Source organism: Ascaphus truei, chromosome 3 (genome assembly GCF_040206685.1).
Source record: "Ascaphus truei isolate aAscTru1 chromosome 3, aAscTru1.hap1, whole genome shotgun sequence".
Taxonomy (NCBI): domain Eukaryota; kingdom Metazoa; phylum Chordata; class Amphibia; order Anura; family Ascaphidae; genus Ascaphus; species Ascaphus truei.
Genome location: NC_134485.1, coordinates 69,057,618 through 69,081,502, shown reverse-complemented (window position 1 = coordinate 69,081,502; position 23,885 = coordinate 69,057,618). Strand labels below are relative to the sequence as shown.

The following is a 23,885-nucleotide window of genomic DNA, read 5'->3' as shown; positions in this document are numbered from 1 at the left end:
AAACGCTCCTTTTTCCCTACAACGCCATCTTAAACACAGCGATTTATACAATTTCTTATGTTTAGTTTCATAGTACAATACAGTAAACACAATAAACTGAATATTTCAGAATTCCACATGCTCCCTCCTCACCAACTTCACCACACATGCTCTCCTCTTTACCTTCTTCTGCCCCCACATGCTCCTCTCCTTACCTGTTTCTCTCCCCACATGCTCCCCCCCTCACCATCTTCACTCCCACATGCTCCCCTTCTCACCAGCTTCACTCCAACATGCTCCCCTCCTTACCTGCTTCTCCCCCCAGATGTCCCCTCCTTACTTACTTCTCCCCCCAGATACTCCCCTCCTTACTTGCTTCTCCCCCACATGCTCCCCTACTCACTAGCTTCTCCCCACATGCTCATCCTTTTCTCTCTTCTTCTTCCCTCCCCCTTCTTACTCTTGCCCACCTCCCTTTGTCTCTCACACACTTCCCCCTCTCTCACTCTCTCCACCCTCTCTTCTCTTTTACTCTCTCCCCCATCCCTCCTTTTTCACTCTACCCCCCTCCCTCCTCTTTTACTCTCTCTTGACAGTTGTTATTAATTAAATATTGTTTCCAAAGCCGGCAAAAGAAATACAAATCTCTCAGAGATCATAGGTCTTTGGAAGTGACTCATTGCCTGGTTCAGCTCAGGTAGCACTAGAAATAAATGTAGAGGGGGTGGGCAATGCTACCTACATTTCTTTGCATTATCAAAGTAGGTTCAAAGGCATGAAAATATTTTTTTTTTAGATAAATGAATTCAAATCTCAAGGGGGCTTATTCTGTAAGCTCCATTAGTGCTGAACCGCACAATCTGCAGGGAAAGCCCCATTGACTTGTATGGGGCTTTCCGTGCAGAACCCACGGTTCAGTGCTAACGGAGCTTACAGAATAAGCCCCATGAGGTGGCAATTACCTCACTGCTATCAAATGTCTTGATTGTTATCACTGATTTATTGGTTAGTTCATAGCAAATGGATTTTAGGTTAAGAAAAGATTCCACTCTTTGCAGTGGGTTATTTATTTACCTTGGTCGCTATATATACAGTATATACCATTGCAATGTTCAATGTGCACAGACAATAAACTCTCCAACAACTAATATCATGGGTGATCAGATGTAAAATATAGTGATTATAGGGGTAAAGTTATAATACGCACAGTGCAGTATAGTGTTAATTTCCGTCTGTTTTTTAGTCATATCCAGCCCGGTAATGTTTAAGGCTGATAAATAGAGCACAATTAAAAAAGTATTTTTCTTAATAAATTGAATGTCCAGAAAGGTATTGGCATGCATTTACTAAGCTGTGCTATTCGGTAAGGCACCCTCTGGCACAGGAAGACACCTCATAGCCCATTCAAGTGAAGGTTTACTTGATGGAATAGCACCATTAAGAAAATAGGTTTTACTTCATTATTATTATTTTTATTATTAATATTATTAGCTTTCATTTACTGTACATGGCGCCAACATGTTGAGGGGGTATGGACATGGATAAAACTGGAGAGGGACAGGGAGTAATGAGGGAGGAGAAGGACCATAGGTCATGTTGTGAATTGAGATAGTGTGTTTTACAGAGTACTCGGGGATTAGATTGGAAATGTAGAGAGGATCTGTGTCATGGAGAGCTTTGTTGGTGAAAAACAGAACCTAGATTTTGATTCTGCTGGGTATGGGTAGCCAGTGTAGGGATTTACACAGTGAAAGAGCAGACGTAACATGATTGGTGAGGTAGTTGAGCCTGACAGCAGTATTTAGGATGGACTGGATAGGGGACAGTAGGAAGTAGGGGAGATTGACTAAAGTAAGAAGGACCTGCATTTGCGTTTTGGTGGATTGTGTGTTGAGGAAAAGGCATATTTTAGCAATGTTTTTGAGGTGGTAGTATCAGGAACTGATGAGGTACTGAATGTGCAATTGACCCCATGTTTTGGTCCTAAAAAAATGGTGTTTTGGTTCTGTGTTTGCCCAAAGTTCCTTGGTTTTGGGTTATGGGGGAAATGTGAATTTGATTTTGAAAACAAAATCATAATATCATGTAATATGTTTTTGACTTCATATGCAAGTATAATATCTATGCCATTTGCAAACTATTTATGATATTAAAAATTATATTAATAATATAATTTATAATAATAATGTGATTTATGAAGATTGAGATAGACAAATAGAGTTTGAGAGAATTTTTGACAAGACAGATTTTATGTGTATATTGATGTAAAGTAAAACACATTTCCCATGTTAACCCAACTGGAACTCATTGACTGGTATACTGGTAGAGAGAGTCTATGTTGTATACAGGAGAGTATGACACCTAGACATCTGGCTTGTGGTATTGAGAGGAGAGTTTTCTATTGTCATTGGGAAGTCAGGCATAGGGTTACAATTAGAGGGAGGGGAACAACTTTGTTCTGTTTAGGACATTTTGAGTTTGAGTTTCAAAAATTACACTTGAAGCCAATGTTCAGGAGCTGAATTGTTAATCTCTCAACATGGCATGGAATAATAGTCTATTCTAAACATAGCTCCAAGTGTCTACAAGGCATTCAGCATTCTATAATGGCAGGCCTATTATGTTTAACATATCTGGAAAGCAAATATAATAGTCCCACGCATTAAAAGCATATTCACTCATTAGCATCATTATTACAATGACATCTAACTTTTACAAGTCAGAATTGCTTATGTTTATAGTAAATGTTATTTATAGTCTTCTAAAATCTCCATGTTTTGGGTCATTCGGCTTTTACAGATACTGTATGTGCTGATTTTCCATACGCCCTTAAGACAAGACCATAAACCTATTTTTTTTTAACCTTAATTATCAATATCATTAGTAGCCTTTTTTTTTTTATTTGACTTCCACAATATTTCCCAGAAGTAATGGTGTGCAATTGGTCTTGCTTGCTACTTCCTTCAGTCGAGAGGTAAAGAGAACGTGTGCTGGCAGTGTATGACCTGCAGTAAAGGGTTAACCGTGACATAGTTGCAGGCTTATTGTGCTTTGGTCAAAGGATTGACCAATGACCCTTACTTATGAGAAGAATAACTGATAGTATTTAACTTAATAGTGTGTCATGCTGGATGTAGCAATGTTTTTTTTTGGTCTTCTGCTGTTTATATTACCTCAGAAGAAAAAAATCTCCTTTTCCATTTAAAGCAGCAGTACCCTCTAGGAAAATGTAAGCTGATGATAGCGACATGTTTAATATAGGTTAAATGTAGGGGATTGGCGCATTAATTAATCAAACATCAACAGCTATATATAAATATTTTGGAAAACTTGTTAAATATTTCCAAATGTTTCGGCGAGTTTTTACAATCTTAGTTAATTTTGGTACTGATTAATATTTTTAAAGGTATATTATTATATTTACTTCAAAATGTCTTTCTCTCTCTCTTATCAGACATCATTTATTATCATACCGCAAGACTAATGCATGATACATAATTATTTAGGCTGTGTTTTTTTTACATCACCAGTGGGATAAGGAATTCCCATTATAAAATGTATCTGACATTTATTTTAAAATAAAGAAATTACCAAAACGTGTATTAATTATTTAATCTTTTTTAAGTGATAATGAATAATAGCAATGCAATGGGGTTATCAAAGTCTTCCATGGTGTCTCAGACCGTGAGCTTATTCAGCCTGCGGCAAAGCCACTTAAATTAGCATCATTAGGTCCGGAACCACAGAGCTCTATTATTGACTTAACAAGGCGTTAACTTAAGTTAATGTATCATTAACTGGGATATATGGTAATATGGATATGCAAAGTATATTTAAATGAGTTAAATTAGCATATAGCATTAGATGTAGGGGTGATACAGGCACACAGACTTCCAATGCAGGTGCCTTCACAATGACAAAGGCTGATATATGCAGCAGAAACGTTGGCTCACTTTGGCTTAATACATTTTCGTTGAATTGGAAGTCTGTGTGCCTGTATCACGCCTACCTGTACTTCTGTATTCTTTGGGAATTGAGGATACCCTGTTCATATGGAGCACCGGCTGATAAGTAGCTGCTGATAAAAAAATTTACTGAACACCTGCACCACTGCTCCATTGTGTTAAATTAGCATAATCTCAGGTATCTCTGTGTGATCCTTTTTGTGCATAGGTTCTCTCCCCAGTACAGTAGGGGTGATTGACTAGAAGATTGACTATAGTTTTGGTGGATTGTGTGGTTAAGATAAGGCACACTGTACAATATTTTAGCAATTTAGTGTTTAGGGGTGGAGGGAGGGGCAGAAGTTATATATAGCCCATGGGACTCTACTCTAGTAAGATAGGACCTTTGAAGCTAACACAAGGCAGTGTTAATTTAACAATCCATTAAGCCTATGTTAATGAGAGCACCAATGGCTGTTTTTGCATATAATTAGCTGTGTGGATTCATATTAACCTCAGGGAACATAACATCCATTACTGATTTTGATAAATGTATGTTATGAACCCTGAGTTTATGGAGCGTTGTGGATCAAGCCCTTAGAGTTGATCGCTTCTTCAACAATTGGAGGATGTCTTCACATAATATTGAAGTGCTAGAGAGCGTGTTTTCCTTAACCGTAAGAATAACAACTGTCTTTCTCACTGGAATTACCACCAAAAATCGCTTCTTAAACTTCCCTTCTTGTATTGTATTTTGACTTTCAAATTCATCTGTTTTATGTGCTGTGTTCATTTATGTTGTTTAAACACATTTTGTACGTGTAGCCATTGTTAAGCATAGTAGGAAAGAGGCAGTTCATAAAATCCTCTCTGTTGGAGAAGCGTGGAAGAGTAATCTATTTTCCAGAACAATGGTCTCTATGTAGGGCAATGATTCATATGGTGCCAGACAGTGCAGATATAATGCAATGATTATGTTCAGCACACAGTACATGTAATAAAGTAAGACAAATCATTCACATTTCATATCTAAAATATAAGATCCACTTTGCATTATTCAATAACTGTAAAGTTAGTTCTAAAGGTGTAAGTACATTAAATATATGGATAACATTTACTATCTGCAATATATATATTACGTGTTGACTATTATCAGTGCACAAGCTGATTCATAGAGATAGATAGAAGTTTTTGGGGGCAAGCTATACAATGATATGCAGCACACATCATCAGGTTTAAAATAGGGGTACTCAACCCTATCCTAAAGACCCTCCCACCCCCAACAGGTCAGGTTTTGAGGATATCCCTGCATCAGCACAGATGGCTCAATCAGTCCCTGCTTCAGCACAGGTGGCTCAGTCTTTGATTGAGCCTATGATTGAGCCACATGTGCTGAAGCTGGGATATCCTGAAAACCTGACCTGTCTGGGGGGGGGGGGGGGGTTGATGACTGGAGTTGAGCACTCCTGGTTTAAAGAATATGTGCTGGTTCAGTATTTACACCCTTAGAATCTGAGCTAATGACACCAACTGCGACAATAGACCAAATCCAATTTACAGAGGTCAAGGGTAGCACACAGCTGGAGTAATATACTTTAAATTAAGCAACTGTTCTGGGCAGCAGCTCTTTCATCTGAAAACCACCCAGTTAAGTACACTCATGTTGGTCCATTATAAAGTATTACAGCCCTAAAAAAATATTTACATTAACACTATTTCTCCAAAACATAAAGCTAACGGAGATCCTCATAGAAATATATGGAAGAAAGGAAATGTAATGGAAGTTTTCAATAAGAAATAAACTGCCATTTTGTATAAGCCCCACACTGTCTTGTTCCCTGTAGAAAGGCTGCCCTCGGCATCCACAATTTGGTTTGAATTGTGACACAGCAAATCTTTGTAAGTAGAAGTCCAAGTGCCCATATCATACATACACAGTCTGATATATTCTGAGGACCGCCACAGGAGGGCTCCCACGGTGCAAGCACAGGCAACACATCAGTAATAACTTATTTAACCCCGGAGTTCATGAATCTGATCACATTCTTTCCTGGAATAACCAGATGCAGCCTAATGTACCTTCTCATTGTGTTAACTTCTGCTACTGTGATAAATTGGCAGCAAGTAACTTTAAAAAAAGATAATGTATATAACAAAAAAACATAAGGTATGTCAAGTGTTATTTGTACGTGTATATCAAAAGGTGAACAGCTTTTCAGTTGTAACATTATATCCTTTGCAAGTTTTTATTTTGCTCTGCGCCATCCTTCCCAGGTAAAAATGTAAAGGTTATATGTGTCACACATATTAATATTCAGGAGAGTGGAATTAGAAGTAAGGAGGGATAGCGGAACCAAAAGAAAATTAGCCACATTAATAAGCCGTGCTATTAACACCTTTAAGAGCTGGAGGACTCCTTGTGTCCCATTCAATCCATCCTTTCTCCCCTTCCGGCTATTGGTAATCATTAACCAACCTTACTTATCTTCTGTTTAATCAGAGAAATCTCTTTAGTATAACCCCCTACTTTATGTCACCTTTACCTATTCACCATTACCCATTCATTACCACATCTTGTGATTGTCTGCTCACTTTTTTGTCATGATTTCTCTAATTTAATTTCATTCTTTGTACGCCTCTCTATACCTCATATTCGTTTCTGTTTATCACACCTTTCGGTTATATAGTGTTTGATTCCTTCAAACTTGCTCTAAAGCTGGTTCCCTGCCTAATAGGTAGTGATATAAAATAATTCATCCATGCTGTTAACTCTCTATGGTCCATATCCAGAAATGTTCCATTAAGTCAGGGCTCATAATGTCATGTTATCAAAATTAGTAATGGGTGTTGTGTTCCCCGAAGACAACACAAATCCACTAAGCTTGTTATATGCAAAAATAATTGCAGTTAGTTAGTTCGTTAGCACAGACTTAACACCATGTTAAGTTAGCACTGAGTTAGCGTGAGCTTCAATTATCACGGTGTTAAGCCTGCTTTACCCAAAGGTGGCATAACTCTCATCAAGACCCTGAATTGGTATTTAATTTCAGTTTAAAAGGAGAATACAAAAGATTAAAAGGATCCTGTAAATAAGTTCAGGGTCTGGATGTCAGTAACACCATATTCCGGTCTGACCTAACTAAAGCAGCTATAAATCCCTGCGTTCCCTGTAAAGAAGGTTTGGGCATACTGTAGGTGTTGTTTTAGGGAACATCTCTTTTGCATATCACTAGCACTAACATCCATTGTAGTAACGCAAGGGCAGGTTACAACTAAAAAAGCACTTAATACTCCGTCTGTGAGCTTTGAAGATACCTGGTAGCACTTAACTTGCACTTATTATTAAGTCAATGACGGAGCTTTATGGATCTAGGTCAAGGTGCTCTGTAAGGAAGATATTTGCAGTTGGATATTTTTGGCAAACTATAATATCATTCTTTCACATTTGTGATCAGCAAATGTCCATAATTCACCAAATTTTCAAACTTTCAAAGATTTTGCCCATCTCTGTCCCTCAATTTCATATGAACTAAAAAAAAATACATTTGGCTAATATGTTTTGAACGGTGTGTGCTCTCATGTACTAAAATAGTACTTTCCCTTTGAGGCCACTTTCCTCTTTAAGGCCATATTAACTAAGTATTGCTATTCCATAAGACTTCTTTCTGTGCCAAAAGGTGTTTAGTGGAATAGCACCACTATTAGCACCGCTATTAGGGCTTTAAATAAAAGTTGAACATTGTGTTCAATGTAATCATTCATTATCCATTTATTATTTTTTCAGTTTCATAACAATGTATATTCATGCTAATTATTAAAAAAATAAGTTTTGAAAATAATAAAATAAAGTATATATATGTTTGTGTGACAAAAATAGCTGTTAGTTTCCATCAAATCCACACATTATTGAAAAATAGTCCCAATTCCATTAGCACTTCTTTGTGGGAAATAACCACATAAAGCTTTATAGAACTCAGGGAACCGATCAGTAAAGTTTGTTAATGCAAGAACGTCCAACCTCACGAGGGAAAACTCTCTTCATACACATTTGCCACTTCTAAAGCCAATGGAAAATGTTGTCACAGGTTGGTGTTCACTTTCATTTCTTTCAATGCATCATTTAAGTTCAAATGTTCTTTGCTTTCACTGGGGAATTACGCAGTGCAATCCCCAAATGGTGTATAGTACTCCTCCATTTAAACTATTTTAGCACTCAAGCAAGCTTTCAAAAGTGGATGTGAAGAGGTCAGCTTCAGAAGTTAGTTCTTAACTTTTGTACTTGTACTTGTCTTAAACCATCAGAAGAATCATGAAGCTCCACGTTTGCCTTCTGCATTCGTGAAAAGCTTTCAGAACCTCGGGGGTCACTTCTCCATGTCTACAGAACTTTCATAATCTCGTGGTTACAGTATATTCTTCTTGTGCATGAGTGTAAAAATCAACACTTCATTTGCATGAATCTACTGTACACTTCTAAATATGGAACGTGTACTGCATTTGGGGTTATAAAGGTTTATAAGCAGACATTTATTACCTAGATTGCATCAAATCCAATGTCGTTAGCTGTATTTCACTTTTATTCAAAACCCTCGGGCTGGAAGCCTGTTTAGCTGGGTGCTGGGGGTAGAGAGGCAAAAACTGTGGAGCAGGTGTATGGCTTCCTGTGTTGGCCACCCAGGCCAAGGATAGCTAACCCTGTTTCCCCTCCGTCCCCCTCCCCGGTTGGTGCTCTGTCCTATTTTATACAGTAGGTGTGTTAATGCTCTGCACTTGTAAGGTGCATGTATTGTAACAAACTAATACAAATTTGTACTTGTATAGACTTGTACTAAATAAAAATATCACTGATGAGCACATTCACATGTCTCAGACAGGTCTGCAACCCTACTTTTCCCCATTATCTCCTAGCATACAGTGCTTCCACTGCAGCTAGGGATTCTCGGAAATGAAATGCAATTTATATATTTGTATAAATACTCTTGTATGCCCAAATACTAAAGCAAAAATCCTCAATTTTAAAAATATTTTTTTTTACATATCACTGCCTCTAAACAAAGCTTTGTGGCTAATGGATTCTATTATTAGGTCTTTTTTTTTTTTTGCTGTAGCTTTCTGCAGGACCATGTATTTCTAATGGCCAATTACTGTTGTTGAAATCATGCCATTGCACTTTTATCAGAGCAGGTTTAGTCAACGGCCCTTGTGCTGGCGCTACACGAGCGCCTGCCAGGCTGGCGGCGCGTGCAGCTATGTTCCCCGGTCTGTGTAGAGTTATAGGTTGAAAGACGGGGGAGGCATGATTGGGGCATGGTGGTGAGCGCAGCCATGACGTCACCCGGCAGGTTCGCCCTCATTGGCTGAACCGCCGGGGGGCGTGGCCAGCGCGCCATCGCCAGTTCTGAAGACAGTTTTACTGTCTTCAGAAAAATCTGGCCGCGCAGTTCAGTGGCCAAGGTAGGTAGCGGGCCCGGCCCCATTGAGGGGTGGTTCTTGTCCCGGCAGCACACACAATAGCGTGCGCTGCAGCAGGCAGCGGGGACCTAGCCTTATAGTGATTGCAATGTTGCATGAAAAAAGGAAAACAACAAGGATTTACTTGTAACTGTCTTCTCTCCCAATCCACCCACATATTTTTCCATAATGAGTAAACCTTACTTTTACAGATGTCTTCCAGAGAATCTACCTTATAAGATAATACAAAAGAATATATTAAATAAAAAATAGCCAAAGAAAATATAGTACAACACTGTGTTAAATCACTTCTTGTGATGTAGGACTGGTGTCAGTTATCTCACTCACATGGTGTGTGAGATATTCAGGCAGAGGTTATAAAAAACAGCTTTAGATGAGACTTGGAATCTTCAGTAGGTATCTAAAGTGTTTAAAGGGGAATCCCAATACAAATAAAGAAAAAAGCAAATATAGTGCAATATTGCTTTATATAAATTAAGAGGTTCAAAAGTAATACACTCACAAATAGAGATGTAAAGCAGGCGTTGTGACCACCCTGGTTCAGACACGTAATGCTCAAGTGACTACAGCAGAGGACACCAAAAGTTCCCTCTCTTCTGATCAAAACCAGTCCTGACACCACTTCCAGGTTTGATGCCAATATACGGAGATAAGAAGAGAGATCCCAGCTGATATCTGTCGCAGTAGCCCAACGTATTTCACATAGGGCTTCTTCAGGGAATATTCATTGCCTGAATATCTCGTACTCCACGTGAGATACCTTACCCCTGTCCTACATCAACAGAAGTGATTTAAAACAGTATTGCACTACATATTTGTTTGCTGTTTTTTATTCCATATATGCTTTAGGACACTTTGCACTCCAGATCCTACTTCTGTCCGTACTAGATTTGGAAAAGAGTCTTGTTTCTACGAAGCCACACTACTCCGAAGGATTGCATTTACTATATGTAGCACTTTTTTTTGGCATGATTTATATACATTTTCACTTTATTCACCTACAATAAGCGATATTTTATTTATAAAAATGTTTAACCAGGAAGTAATAAATTAAGAGTTACCTCTCGTTTTCAAGTATGTCCTGGGCACAGTGTTATAAAAATTACATGGTTACATTAAAAGAAAAGGGTTACACAGTCAATTCACAGACATTTCATGGACAGATAGAGTTGGAAAATTGGGTACAGGGGATAAAGGGTTTGTGAGTTTCAGATTGAAATAGAGCAGCTTTAATATCACCAAACATCAGCAAACAGCTCACACCCTTTGGCTGTCCTTTGGCTGCACCAAAGGTGGTCCGCCTTTGGAGCAACGCAGATGTACACAGGGGTGGTTGAGACTCAATACAGCTGTGAACTCAAAGTTCTTTGTGTCCTCTTGGCTTATTAACATTCCAATGTGTGGGGTTGACCTTCCACAATGTACAAGCAAATGTTAAACCTTAGCATGCTGATCCTGTGCAGAGGGGAGCAGCTCTTGGGGAGCTCAATCATTATCTATTTTTCCATATCAAAATATATTATAACTAAAAAAATGCCTTTAAAACCTGCATGCAGAGAATATATAACTAATGATAAAATCAACAATGTCAGTTTATTGAATAACATATATATTCTCATATTTAATTCCACTAAACTGTAGCTAATCTCTTAATGTAAATACAAGACATATTTAATCATGATATGAAATACTCTTTATTGATATAACACTATCTAACCTAGAACATGCAGTGATGTTTTTTAATGTATGAAAAATAAACAATAAAGTGTCAGATATTGAATAAACAGCACTGTGTCCCATTTGCAGTAGATTGCAGACATCCTTATTGCAAAGAATGGCTTAAAATAGATGTAACAGAGTCTCTCTCGTTGAGTAATGAATTATTTGAGTGTGATAAATGAACCCCCTTCTTATACACTATGGGGCCTATGCAGAGAGCAGCGCTATTTCGAAATTCGCCATTTTTTGGAGAAAATCGCGCAGAAAGCAGCAGAGTTCCGAAAAACGCGCCAATTTTTCTTTTCTATTTGTAAAACTCGCCTCGCGGCTGGCGAGAACCTCAATCTCGCCAGTTTTAAAAATATCCGTATGCAGAGAGGCGCGAACGGCATCTAGCGGCTGTTCGCGCCAATAAAATGGCGCGATTGTCTCCTTTTTGCCTCGCCAAAAAAAACTGGCAAGAAGCTGCCGCTCGCGGCCATTGCAAAGGGAAAAAAAAGGCGCGAATTTGTTTTTACACGTTTCTGAAGCGCGCATCTCGCCAATTTAAACTCGCCACACGCATCCATGTTAAACATAGCAGAATTAGAACTTTTCTGCATATGGAGAATAAAACTCTCCAAAAAAGCTACTTTTTAATAAATTCGCCAATTTGAAAATTCGCTGCTCTCTGCATAGGCCCCTTTCTTGGTTATTTCAGTTGGATTGAAGCAAGGTGTTACCTGTTGAAAAAAAGCATGTTTCAAACATCTTTTGTTTTGTTGATTGAGTTTTAAAACCACAATTCATTTAAAAATACTGTATATCTCAAAAGTCACATTGTGTTTTATGATAGCAAAAGTAAAAATGTTTTCCAGAAAAAAAAAGTCCTCTTAATTTAAAAAGGAGAGTCATGTTATGGCTAAAATATCCAAAGACAAAAAGTCATAACTTTGCAAATTTGAATATTAGATGTGTACATACTGTAACTTGGCACCGCGTTAACATATCTTATTGCTTTGCATTTTTCTTAACAAGATCCACGTTCACCTATTGCCATTCTTAAATTGCCACGGTATAATAATCTTTTTGATTTCCGCGTTCTGATTGGAAAGTTGCAAACCTTGTATCACCTCGCAGGACTCGGAAATGGAATTGAATCTCTGTTACTGAGCCATGTTGTTGCTGTAGATCAGGGGAGGGCACCTCCATTCCTCAAGAGCTACCAACAGGTCAGATTTTCAGGATATCTCTGCTTCAGCACAGGTGGCTCAATCAGTGGCTCAGTCTGTGCTTAAGCAAGGATATCCTGAAAAGCTTAGCTGTTGGTGGCCTTGAGGACTGGAGTTGCCCTCCCCTGCTCCAGACCGTTAAGTCGGTAGTTCAATTATCCTTCTATGTATCACATTTCCCTCAAAAGTGATACCTGCAATCCTATAGAATAGCAGAGTGGGTCCTCTCCAAAGCCTTAAATATTTAGTTATCTGGATCCTAGCCGTAGATACCTAAGGCCTTCTGGGAACTCGTTTATTTTGCAGAACTATCTCATTTTGAAGACAGTGATGTAGTGAGGTTTTACTTCATTCCTAAAGCCTTTCAAATGAACTACTGAGTGAATTCTACTCATCCAGACCCCAACATTAGGGTGTTATAATTGGAGGAATATTCAAATAGATATCAGGGACTATATCCAGTTGAAAGAAGCTATTAAATAATTCACATGTGTCCCCAATCTGTAAAAGAAACAGAATGGTGATTAACTGTTTGAAATGTAGACAGATCTGATTCAAGAATGTTAAAGTTTCCAGTGCATATTTATTTGTCATAATCTATGTACAGTATATGTTTTTCGGTGTCAATGTAAACTTGTGTATCCAATATCCACTGTTGCCAAATGCACACACAATTGGGGGCTGAAGAAGCGGCTTAGTGAGTAAAGACACTGACTCTGGAACTGAGTTTGAAGCAGGGGAACTTTGTTCAATTCCCGGTGTCAGTTCCTTGTGACCTTGTTCAAGTCACTTTATCTCCCTATGTCTCTGGCACAAAAAAAACATAGATTGTAAGCTCTACAGGGCAGGAACTGTGTCTGCAAAATGTCTCTGTAAAGCGATACATAAAACTAGCAGCACTATACAAGAACAAACAATTATTATTACACAACTGGACAACTAGCACACAACAAACGGGAACTGGCTGAAATTGAGGGGTAGGTAGAGAGAAATTACTAAAAAGCATTGGAAATATAATCAAGATATGTTACCAAAAGGAAAAAGTGCAAGCTGTGTAGCGCTATTCAGAATATGATTGATAAATATCAATATGGACACCCTAATAAACAATGTAAGGTGATATAAATATAATGGGCTGCCAACTAAAAAATCACTAACTTCCCAAAGTGAGCGATACAACAGACATGGAAAACAAAAGATAGGGGCGCCCTTAATCTAAATAATTAATAAATATAAATGGATTAACAATAAACGTTAACCCTACAATCATTTGTGCACAAATACAACCGTGTGACAATGACTAGATGCTGAAATAGTCCCAAAAAGTTCCAAGGAGTTCCAAGGATACAGATGACTGGAAACAGCCGTTGCTCAGCACATGAAAATGAATAGATAAAACAACATAGTGTAACACTGTTAAGAGACAATGCACCTTAGAACACCAAAAACAAAACAATATAGGATAAAGTGATAGAGCAAGCACTAAAATAAATTAAAACTATTTAATAAAAAGACAAAAATCTTATCACAATTTCAGGTCCCGTATGTGCAGTTGTATTACAAACAGCGTTGTGGACAGGCAGTAATTCTGTTACCTTAACAATTTAGTACAAAAAAACAAAAGAAATACTGGCGCCTTATGAGTCCAATGTAGCAATTGTCCTGGAAGTCCAAAACGTGAGGAGAAACGTCCAAAGGAGCAACCCTTAATTCCTAGACCGTCGGATGGTCAGATGCGACTTTCTCCGTGCGTTGCGTAATATGAAATGAGATAAAGAAAAATATAGTGCAACATAGCCAGCACAGGATCAATTGATCAAAAACAATGACTAACACACCTACATGATGATATAAAACAGACAAAACAAACATAAGACATACAATAGCAAGGCTGAGAATAAAAGCTAATTTAATACAAAATAAAACAATATAAAATTCGAAATATGCCAGTGACAGAGAGACCGCCAATACGGCGGAGTAAAACCGGAGCTCTACTCACAAGATGGTGGATGTAAACATGCAGTGGATATCGGCTGCGGAGAGATGTAAGTCCTCCTCTGGTTAAACAGTAGCGCTCATAGGCGTGCTCCTGTGCTTTCCCGCGTTCCTCAGGCGGATGTTACGTCACTGGGGGGCAGGCCTTAAGGGAAACGTCCTTCCTGCTTTTAATCCAAGTCTGTAGCGTTACTCTCGTCAGTTTGTCAGAACAAGCTTTTGAAATTACCCAACTCGACGAACTGACGAGAGTAACGCTACAGACTGGGATTAGAAGCAGGAAGGACGTTTCTCTTTAAGGCCCGCCCCCCAGTGACGTAACATCCGCCTGAGGAACGCGGGAAAGCACAGGAGCACGCCTATGAGCCCTACTGTGTAACCAGAGGAGGACTTACATCCACCATCCTGTGAGTAGTGCTCTGGTTTTACTCCACCGGATTGGCGGTCTCTCTGTCACTCGCATATTTCCAATTTTATATTGTTTTATTTTGTATTAAATTAGCTTTTATTCTCAGCCTTGCTATTGTATGTCTTATGTTTGTTTTGTCTGTTTTGCATCGTCATGTAGGTGTGTTAGTCATTGTTTTTGATCAATTGATCCTGTGCTGGCTATGTTGCACTATATTTTTCTTTATCTCATTTTATATTACGCAACGCACGGAGAAAGTCGCATCTGACCATTCGACGGTCTAGGAACTAAAGGGTTGCTCCTTTGGACGTTTCTCCTCACGTTTTGGACTTCCAGAACAATTACTACATTGGACTCATAAGGCGCCGGTATTTCTTTTGTTTTTATGTTCCACTCTGATTTGTACAAATCAGTTTCCACCAGGCAGCTTAGCCCGCCACTAGGGGGTTAATCCCAATAGAGGGGTCACCATTCACTCACTTTCATTAGCGCTATTTATACACCGTCTTTTCCTTTTTTGTTTCTCTTAACAATTTAGTAGTATATCCATTAACTGTGCATGCAATGTCTTGTATATAATGTATACCCTGTTCATTTATGTAACTATGTATTTGTAACCATTTATTATTTGTCATCATAACTATGCCCAGGACATACTTGAAAATGAGAGGTAATTCTCAATGTATTACTTCTTGGTAAAACATTTTTATAAATAAATCTAAAACAATGGAATTAAGAAATAACTTTTAAAAATAATAACATGTTTTAAAAATATAAATTGTTATTGCATGTGTGTTGACCTTTTAATCTTTAATACATATATTCCCTATTAGCATTAATCACTTGTCTACATTTAGTTTGAACTGGAAGCATATGCACTAAATTGCTCCAGCTTTTGTTTTTGTTTAATAAAAAGGAAGGATAGATAACTAACCCAGTTTGCAACACAGATTATCATTTTAAATCAAAATAGAATATGTATGCAGCTCAGCTCAGCTGTCAAGCACATTATTATAGAGGAATTGCAGTATCGTGCTGGCATTTACTGGTTCACTAAGTAATTGCCAAAATCTGCTCTTAATAAAATCCTTGCTAACCTCAGTAAAATAAAAGCTCCAAATCATTTTATTGTGTGAATTAGTAAATAACACTTCCCTATTCACTTTCTCTTGGTCATACATGCTTTTATGGACTTTGATTCACTTCTGCTACATCTCCCATTAATTATTCATTTTCCAGGCTAAAGAATCCTGATTCATAGTTTTCAAACGTGGGGGAGGGGGGGTTGGCTTCTCCTTTGGAAACCTACAAGAGGGGGAGGCTCAATGGGGCGGGAGAGGCATGTACAATGGAAGATACTGAATGAAGGAAAAGGAAAAGGAAAAAAAAAAAAAAGAGAGAGAGAGGTCTGTTACGCCGGAGTAGCCCGCAGACCAGACCTGTCCCTAGAACTGAGGTGGCAGGTATGAATACACACACCGACAGAGCGAGGGACGTGTCCGGGTTGTGGTATTAGATGGTGCCAGGCCAGATGGGGTGTATTGCGTGAATACTTGCCGGTACCGTTTTCCCAGAAGAATGGTCGTTGCCGTTGCTGAGATCAGGGGTAGGAGACGTACTGCTGCGGCAGAGTTTATTCGAGCATTTGCCCGTTCTCTGCCGCAGCAGTAGCCTGGCGCGCGCCCGAGAGTGACGGGCGCGCGCCGAAGCAGCGGAAGAGCGCCCTCCGATCGGGGCGCTCTCCCTACCGCTGCCGGGTCCGCCGGGTCCCCCGGAACCCCCTGCCGCTGTCCCGCGATCGCGGGACACCAGGGCTCCCTCGGGGAGCCCCTGGACGCGCGTGCAGGGGGCGCACGCTCCCGATGACGCGTGACCGCGCGTCTATGACGCGCGGCACGCCGAGGGGCGGCCACTAGCAAGCCGGGAGATTTCCCGGCTTGCGGTACCGACCACACTCGGATAAAGTGTGTCGGTACTGTATGGAAGGATCGACATGAGTGCCGTGGTCGAAGGGAGCCAGAAGCTACGTAAACAGTAACAATCCGAAATCGAGAGCCAAAAGGGGTAGTCTGCCAAGCCGCGTCAAAACTGAGAGACTCAAAGAACAAGCACTGTGAAACACCCATACAAAAACTATGACGAGCGAGGAAGCATAGAACAGAGAGGGTATATAAAGCTGGAACAGCCAACCAGGAGAGGGGGCGTGCCTGGAGGAGCCCATGGAGCTTTAGTGCATTGGATGCTGTTCTTAGAGCTCAGGTGACACTCAGCAAGGGGCAGATTGTAACCGTGCGGTGTTTGGGGGCAGATCCTGAGTGGGGATAAGTTCAAGGGCTTTTGTGTGTGCACTGTAAGTCCAACGTGCGCATGAGAGGAAGCAACGTGGGGTGCGCACGTGTGCGCACGTGTGCGCAGGGTGGCGATTCCGCGCCGATGGCTGCAGCGCAGAGCGTGAAGGAAGTACCTCGTGGAGCGTCCCACCATGCCGAGGGGTAAGTGATGAAGTTGAAGTGGGCTTGAGTGGTTGTAGTGGAAGGGTCTGAGCAGTGTAAGGAGAGAGCCGTGAGCTCCGCCTGAGGGGCTGTGTGCTCACATTCCTAACAAGGTCATAGAAAAAGTATACAGATTCTCTGCAAGATAAACTAAGAATATTTCACTCAGATGAATCCCTATTCTTTTAAATGGGTTTCTGTGGACACATCACAACAATCTTGATCCTTTTGATTTAAAGATCAAACACTTTTGTGGGGCTTTCGAGAACCACTGTCCTAATCTCTTCAGCCTTTCCTCACAGGGTAAATATACTAGACCATATATAGTATTTAAAATCCTTAATATGTTCTATCTGAAAAATAGTCACTTATTCCCTCACATACTGTCTCTGTAAGTCGCCTAACATACCGCTTAGATTGTAAGCAGGGATTTCCTTTTTTAGTGTCTGATATACAGAATAAATAAAGACATACACACTGTACATACAGATGACTCACTGAGAAATAGTCAAGAGGGCAAATAGAGTGTTAGGAATTATTCACAATATATTTTAACATAAAACTTGAAATATAATAACTACAGTATCAATCCATGGTTCATTAACACCTTAAAAACGTATTGAAAAGCTTCTTATTGACATAAATGTTATGTATCTAAAAGATCTTTCATCAAGGTATCTGTTCTGTAGAGTACATTCAGGATATAAGAGGATGCACTGGAAGATATATTATTTTCTTTTTAGTATGGATTTACTGTATTATTCACAGAAATGTTCTGTAAACCCAAATGGAAACGATGTGCAGGAGAGAAATGGAAATCAATATAGTACAAAAGTCAATTTAAAGTATACAAACTGTTGAACTTTACATTTGATAAGAGCAGAATAAAAAACAGGCATAGGAAAGTTGAAAGAAGCAGTAACCTAGTAATGTTTAGTACATAACACTGCTATTTTCTGTGTCACAGAACCTTGATCAGCACTGTAGTAGTTTAGGGAATATCCCGACAAATACCAGTAAGACTAACAGAGGAAATATTTTTGTTGGCGTTGTCACATAGCATTTATTTTTTTCTTTCAGGTTTATGTATATAATTCCCAAACATATAAAGTATTTGATCCAAATATGGTAATTAACTGTTGTTGCTACAATAATGTAAAACATTGTACGCACTTTAATTTTTTTAACTAAAGGATTCATGTTTTGGCACACCCAGCATGCATTTTACGTGGTTTTGTAACAATAATTATGAAAAAATATATAAGGAAAAATTGAAATCCTGTATGAGGCTATACACCTGTGGTTCAAGTGTAATGGTAGTAGAGGGTTACACTATTCTTTTTAAATTACTCTTCCAATTGATATAACCATTCCAAGCACAATAAATAATATATAAATAATTTAACAAGATTAATATTTTTACTATTTTATGACACTTCAACTACTGCCATACATATTTATTAAGTGTCAACAACATTGTGTACCATTTTATATAGAATTCCAACTGATACAAAATTGAATTAGGGTCCCCAGACAACAAAAACTAATATTGTTACAAAAAGTATCCCTGCTGTACACAAAGTACGCATACATTAACCTACGTCATTGGCAATGTTAATAAACAGCATGAGTTACAGTACCATTCTATGACTTTTTTTTATATTGTTTACCATCACATCCTGAAAAATATACATGAACCACATATGTCACTATAATTAGAACAATTGAGTGAAAACAGTTGTTATCAAGTCCCACGCATAAGAAAGAGGACGTTTTTGCTTCGGGGAAAACATAGCTTATGTTTGTAGAAGGGAAACTGAGTTTCTTGGAAAGGGTAGATTGCAGTGATTATGTCCTTTGGCCTGGATGGTGAAAATAGAATACATGCATTTGTTTTCAATGTAATAACTAGTATATAACAGAAAGCATAGGTTTTATTCTTTTACCTTTTTTTAACATTTAGGGAGTTTTTTATTGACGTGCAAAAAAAATTAAATAAAAAAAAATAACATCATACTAGCCAAAGAAAAGGAATCCAATGGAAAACAGTTTTTACTTTGATTAAAGCAGCAAAATATGTGAAATCTTATGTTTTTTTTAAAATAAATTAGTTCTGTAGTATTAGATAATACTTACTACATATTTGAATTTATATTATTAATTTCTAATGAATTTTGAAGCATCCTTTGATTTCTACCGCATGTTTCATCCACCACCCAAGAAGTGCAGGATCTTTGCAACACTTTCCTGTTTGTGATCATTTGGTGCCAAATTGCCCAGCAGTTTGAGCTGTAATTTGTAAGGCCCCACTCACACAGCGCGCTACATGACGTGCGCGCGCTTAGGTGTGCGTGAGCGTTCGTCACAGATGCCTGGCGGCCAATGGTATTGTTCAGTATTGAAACTACCATTGGCTGCAGCAGCGTGATGTCAGTTTCAGCAGCCAATCAATGCCCAGACGTTTTACATTGATTGGCTGCTGAAATTGTGGGGACGGAAGTGGGCAGTTGGAACGGGGGGACGACAACGGGACGATAAACTAAAATAAATAAATAAAAATAAAATAAAACTAGCTTCGGGGACACGGACAATGGGTTTCAGGGCTGATCTGTGCTGGGGGGGGGGGAGGCTACTCAGCAATTCACCCAATATCTGACAGCCACAAACTGCATCTGTAAATAGAAAACATCGTCCGTGGGGAAATAGGACAGGATTGGTAGGAATCTGTAGAGAAACACTAAAACGCTCATCCTCCCCGCTCCCCCGCTCCACCCGCTCCACCCGCCCGCTCCCGCATCATTCCGTCTGATGGGGATGATCACACATCGTCCAGCAGATGGAGGCGTGCACGAGCGGACTCGCACACACAGCGCCGCGAAGTGTGCTGTGTGAACGGGGCCTAACAATAGCTGCTGAGCTACACTGACTGAAACAGCCATTATGTTAGTCACACAATCAGGATTTTTACATATTTTTAACAGGAGCACCAAACGATTTAAAGCTGTTGTAAGAACGTAGAATTATACATCATCACATGCTTTACATATACAAATAAGAAAAAAAGAAAGGAAGGTAATGTAGAAATCTGCTTTAAATTTGGTGCGGTACTTTTGTATTAGTTTTGTTCCATTTTTGAAGTTGGAAGTGTAGTATACTTTAGTAATTAACCCACTTCATGTAAAACAAATTCCAGTTGGTGTCACCACTATAATGTTAGCAGTTTTATATTTCTAAAAATAGGTTTAATGGAATCACAGAACTTGTTTTTTTTTTTTTAATATTTCTTCATTTGTCATTGAATTTATAAATTCATAGGAGATTTAAACCCAGAATGACTAAATCGGAAGTTGGATGGGCCATAATATACAGTGGGTTTTAGTAAATCGATACTTAGTGGCACAATATTTAGGGAATTATTCTACATTATATTGTCCGAGACAGCTGTCCTTCCACTTTTGGCTGAAAATCCCAGTTGAATTCCTAGGGAATTTTCAGCTCAAAATGGCCTGAACATCTGCTTTGGACAGTATAGAATTACTGTACGCCCTTCTAGTGAAATGTATCAAGGCAACACTGAATCAAAATTGATATACAGCAACGACAGGCGGCGGAGAGACATCCACATATGATCCTCACTTATCCCTTATGTTAATGCATCAATGAACTTGGAAAATTTGAGTGTGTTTTTTACACTGTTTCCAAGTGACTTTTATAAACCATTTGATCTGCACCATTGGACTCTTCTTTGTGATCCCTGTATCTTCCTTATCCCTGGGATGCGGGGTAGAGGAGAGAAATCCGACACCATCATGGTTTGGCTATGAATTGGAAGCAGGCAATAAGGATACGATTTTTCTTCTCTTTTTATGTTCCATTTAAACATCAGTGCAGTGTTTACCAGTCATATGTTTATTATTGACACTCTGTCTATTCACTGACACAAAATGTATGTTACACTAGCGCTCCCCTTATTATCTCTTCACAAGCTGTGGGATAGGTCTGTTTTTATTCTAATTGTACTGTAAGAGCATGAAATACTGACTTAAAAGACATACGGTAGACCCTACATTTTCAAAGGATGTCAAATGTAGTCAATAGTGTGAGAGAGTATCCTCAAAAGAGATTCAAACTGCTTAGAGAAAACATCCCTCACATTAGTAATGAGTCAGCCAATAAATTATATTAATTCATTTGCTGCTTGCAAAGCGTGCATCATAATATGCTGCTGGGACTCCCAAGAGTAAAGAGATTTAATAGCTGGAGGATTTATTCTACCTTTTCCCCCCATTATATTGAAACAGTATGTAAACATCAATGAAGAAATAATTGTATACTAGCACAAACATGTTTTTTTTATAAGAAATGCTTAGCTGTGTTGTAAACCTATCTCTACTCCTGTTTTCTTGCAGCTGATGGATGCACTGACTGGTCTGTGGATTACAAAAAATATCAAGTTTTGGTTGGTGAGCCTGTTCGAATAAAATGTGCACTATTTTATGGATATATCAGAGCAAACTACACTCTAGCACAAAGCGCTGGACTCAGCTTGATGTGGTATAAAAGTACTGGACCTGGAGATTTTGAAGAGCCAATTGCTTTTGATGGAATTAGAATGAGCAAAGAAGAAGATGCCATTTGGTTTCGACCAACAGTGACACAAGATAGTGGCCTTTATGCATGTGTCATAAGGTAATTTTTAAGGATGTATACAGTATATAAAAATGATTGTTGAATTGGAATCTGACCCTGACAATATCTATACTATATTGAACCAGTAAATGGTATACTTGTTTGCTTGTTTACTAAGTTTATGAGATATAGGAATGTTTTAAAGGTATAATTTATAGGTAATACTAAATATTGTGAGAACATTTTATATTTCTGAATCAAAATAACACACATAAATAACAGCCTCAATTTAAAAAAAAAAAGCAGTTAAGGGGCTTATTCTAACCAAGGAAAAAACTGTCTTGCGCTTCGGTAGTTGGTATGTGCACCGAGGGTGTCAATGTCGTCATGTGGGGATATGGAATGAGGATGCAGTCTATGGCCACTACTCTGACCGGAGTAGGAGGGAAATTAAACCCTTACCTAAGTTGAAACTCCGGTCTGGGTCCTGCTTTCCTCTGCTCCTGCGATCCCGCGTGCAACCTTCATTAAAGATACATGGAGAGAAAGAGGTTCCGGTGCAACTGCGCATGACAAGAATCCCAGCTGCTTTCGGATGAATACGAAAACTTTATTAGCACATGACACACAAGGCTACACCACGATCTCCCCCTTGAGGTGTAGCCGATCGTGGTGTAGCCTTGTGTGTCATGTGCTAATAAAGTTTTCGTATTCATCCGGAAGCAGCTGGGATTCTTGTCATGCGCAGTTACGCCGGAACCTCTTTCTCTCCAAGGGGATTATTCTATATAATGTACGTGGAAGCAGCAAAATTGGGTGACAATTACATTTTGGTGGCTTCATTGGATATAGAATGAGGGTGTCAGGCCCAGATCCATAAAAGGATGTTAATCTTTATCACTCCTTTACTCCCATTCCCATGAACTTGAGTAAAGGCGTGTTAAAACTTAGCACCCTTTTGTATATCTGGGTCTTAATCTTCTTAAAGTCAACTATCACAGAAAATGTGTTTTTCAGTATTGTTTTATTTATTATATATTTTAATTATAAGGAGAGATGTAGTTGGGTTGTACTGTGTTAGACTGTTGAGCTGAGGGCAACACAAATCTTTGGTGTCTTATATAACATTTGGAGAGCTTACCGAAGCTCCAATAAGGGATATCGAAGCTTTGTGTTAACAGCATAATGTATCAGTTTCCTTTCATGAATTACAAATATTTTATCACCTTGATTACATACATTGTGATATTCTTTAAAGAGCATTAGAAATAAAAACTAACATGATTTTTGAAAGTTTTATAACTCCGTTCAGCACAGAATGCCTGATAGTTATCATGCTGCTATTTAAAATCTATCTTTCAACCCCTTTTAGCATACAGTATCTTTAACTACACGCAATAAATAAAATAGACAAGAATGGTATACTTTAATGATTCCTTTTCTAGTATGCTAAACAGGACATATACTTTATTTGTTGTTGAATCTAGGACTGCTAAAGATATAAATACTGTGGTCGATTGAATTAAGCAGCCAAACATTTATGCTAGAGCATAGTAACCATTACCAGTTGTCAACAGTTAATACATTTAAAATACTCCCATCTCCTGAAACATCTCCCTGACCTACCCCTGACACATGGTATTTTGCTAGGAAAAATGATAACAAAAGTAAAAAAAAAAAAAAAAATACTGCTTGTATTAACTTTTTAACTCTTTAGGCACTAGAATAGAATTAGGGAATAGATTTACCTCCTTCCGTTCTCTACACTTTCTTTTGGTAGACAATTCAGAAATGTCTCCTACTCTCAATCTCCAACTTTCCCTCTCAGTCCTGTTCTCTCACATCTTATTAGAACTATTCTTACTGCCCTAGTCTCTATTTTCTCCATATTTTCAACTCCTCCCTAACACCGGGTACTTTCCTTCTTCCATTAAGCATACAGCCTTTAAACCAATTCCCAAAGATGACACCCTGAAGCATTTCCTTGTTTGCCTCCCATCATTGCATGCGTATAGATTGAATGCCTGGTCTTCTC

The 23,885-nt window shown here is 38.7% G+C and overlaps 1 protein-coding gene across 1 annotated transcript in view; it reads left to right on the top strand.

The window, feature by feature from the left end:
* IL1RAPL1 (interleukin 1 receptor accessory protein like 1) overlaps positions 1 to 23,885 on the top strand; it is a 1,561,353-nt gene that overhangs the window by 728,293 nt on the left and 809,175 nt on the right. The window contains exon 3 of the mRNA XM_075594263.1: positions 21,631 to 21,910. Coding sequence (XP_075450378.1) covers positions 21,631 to 21,910 — 280 coding nt within the window. The remainder of the gene's footprint in view (positions 1 to 21,630; positions 21,911 to 23,885) is intronic.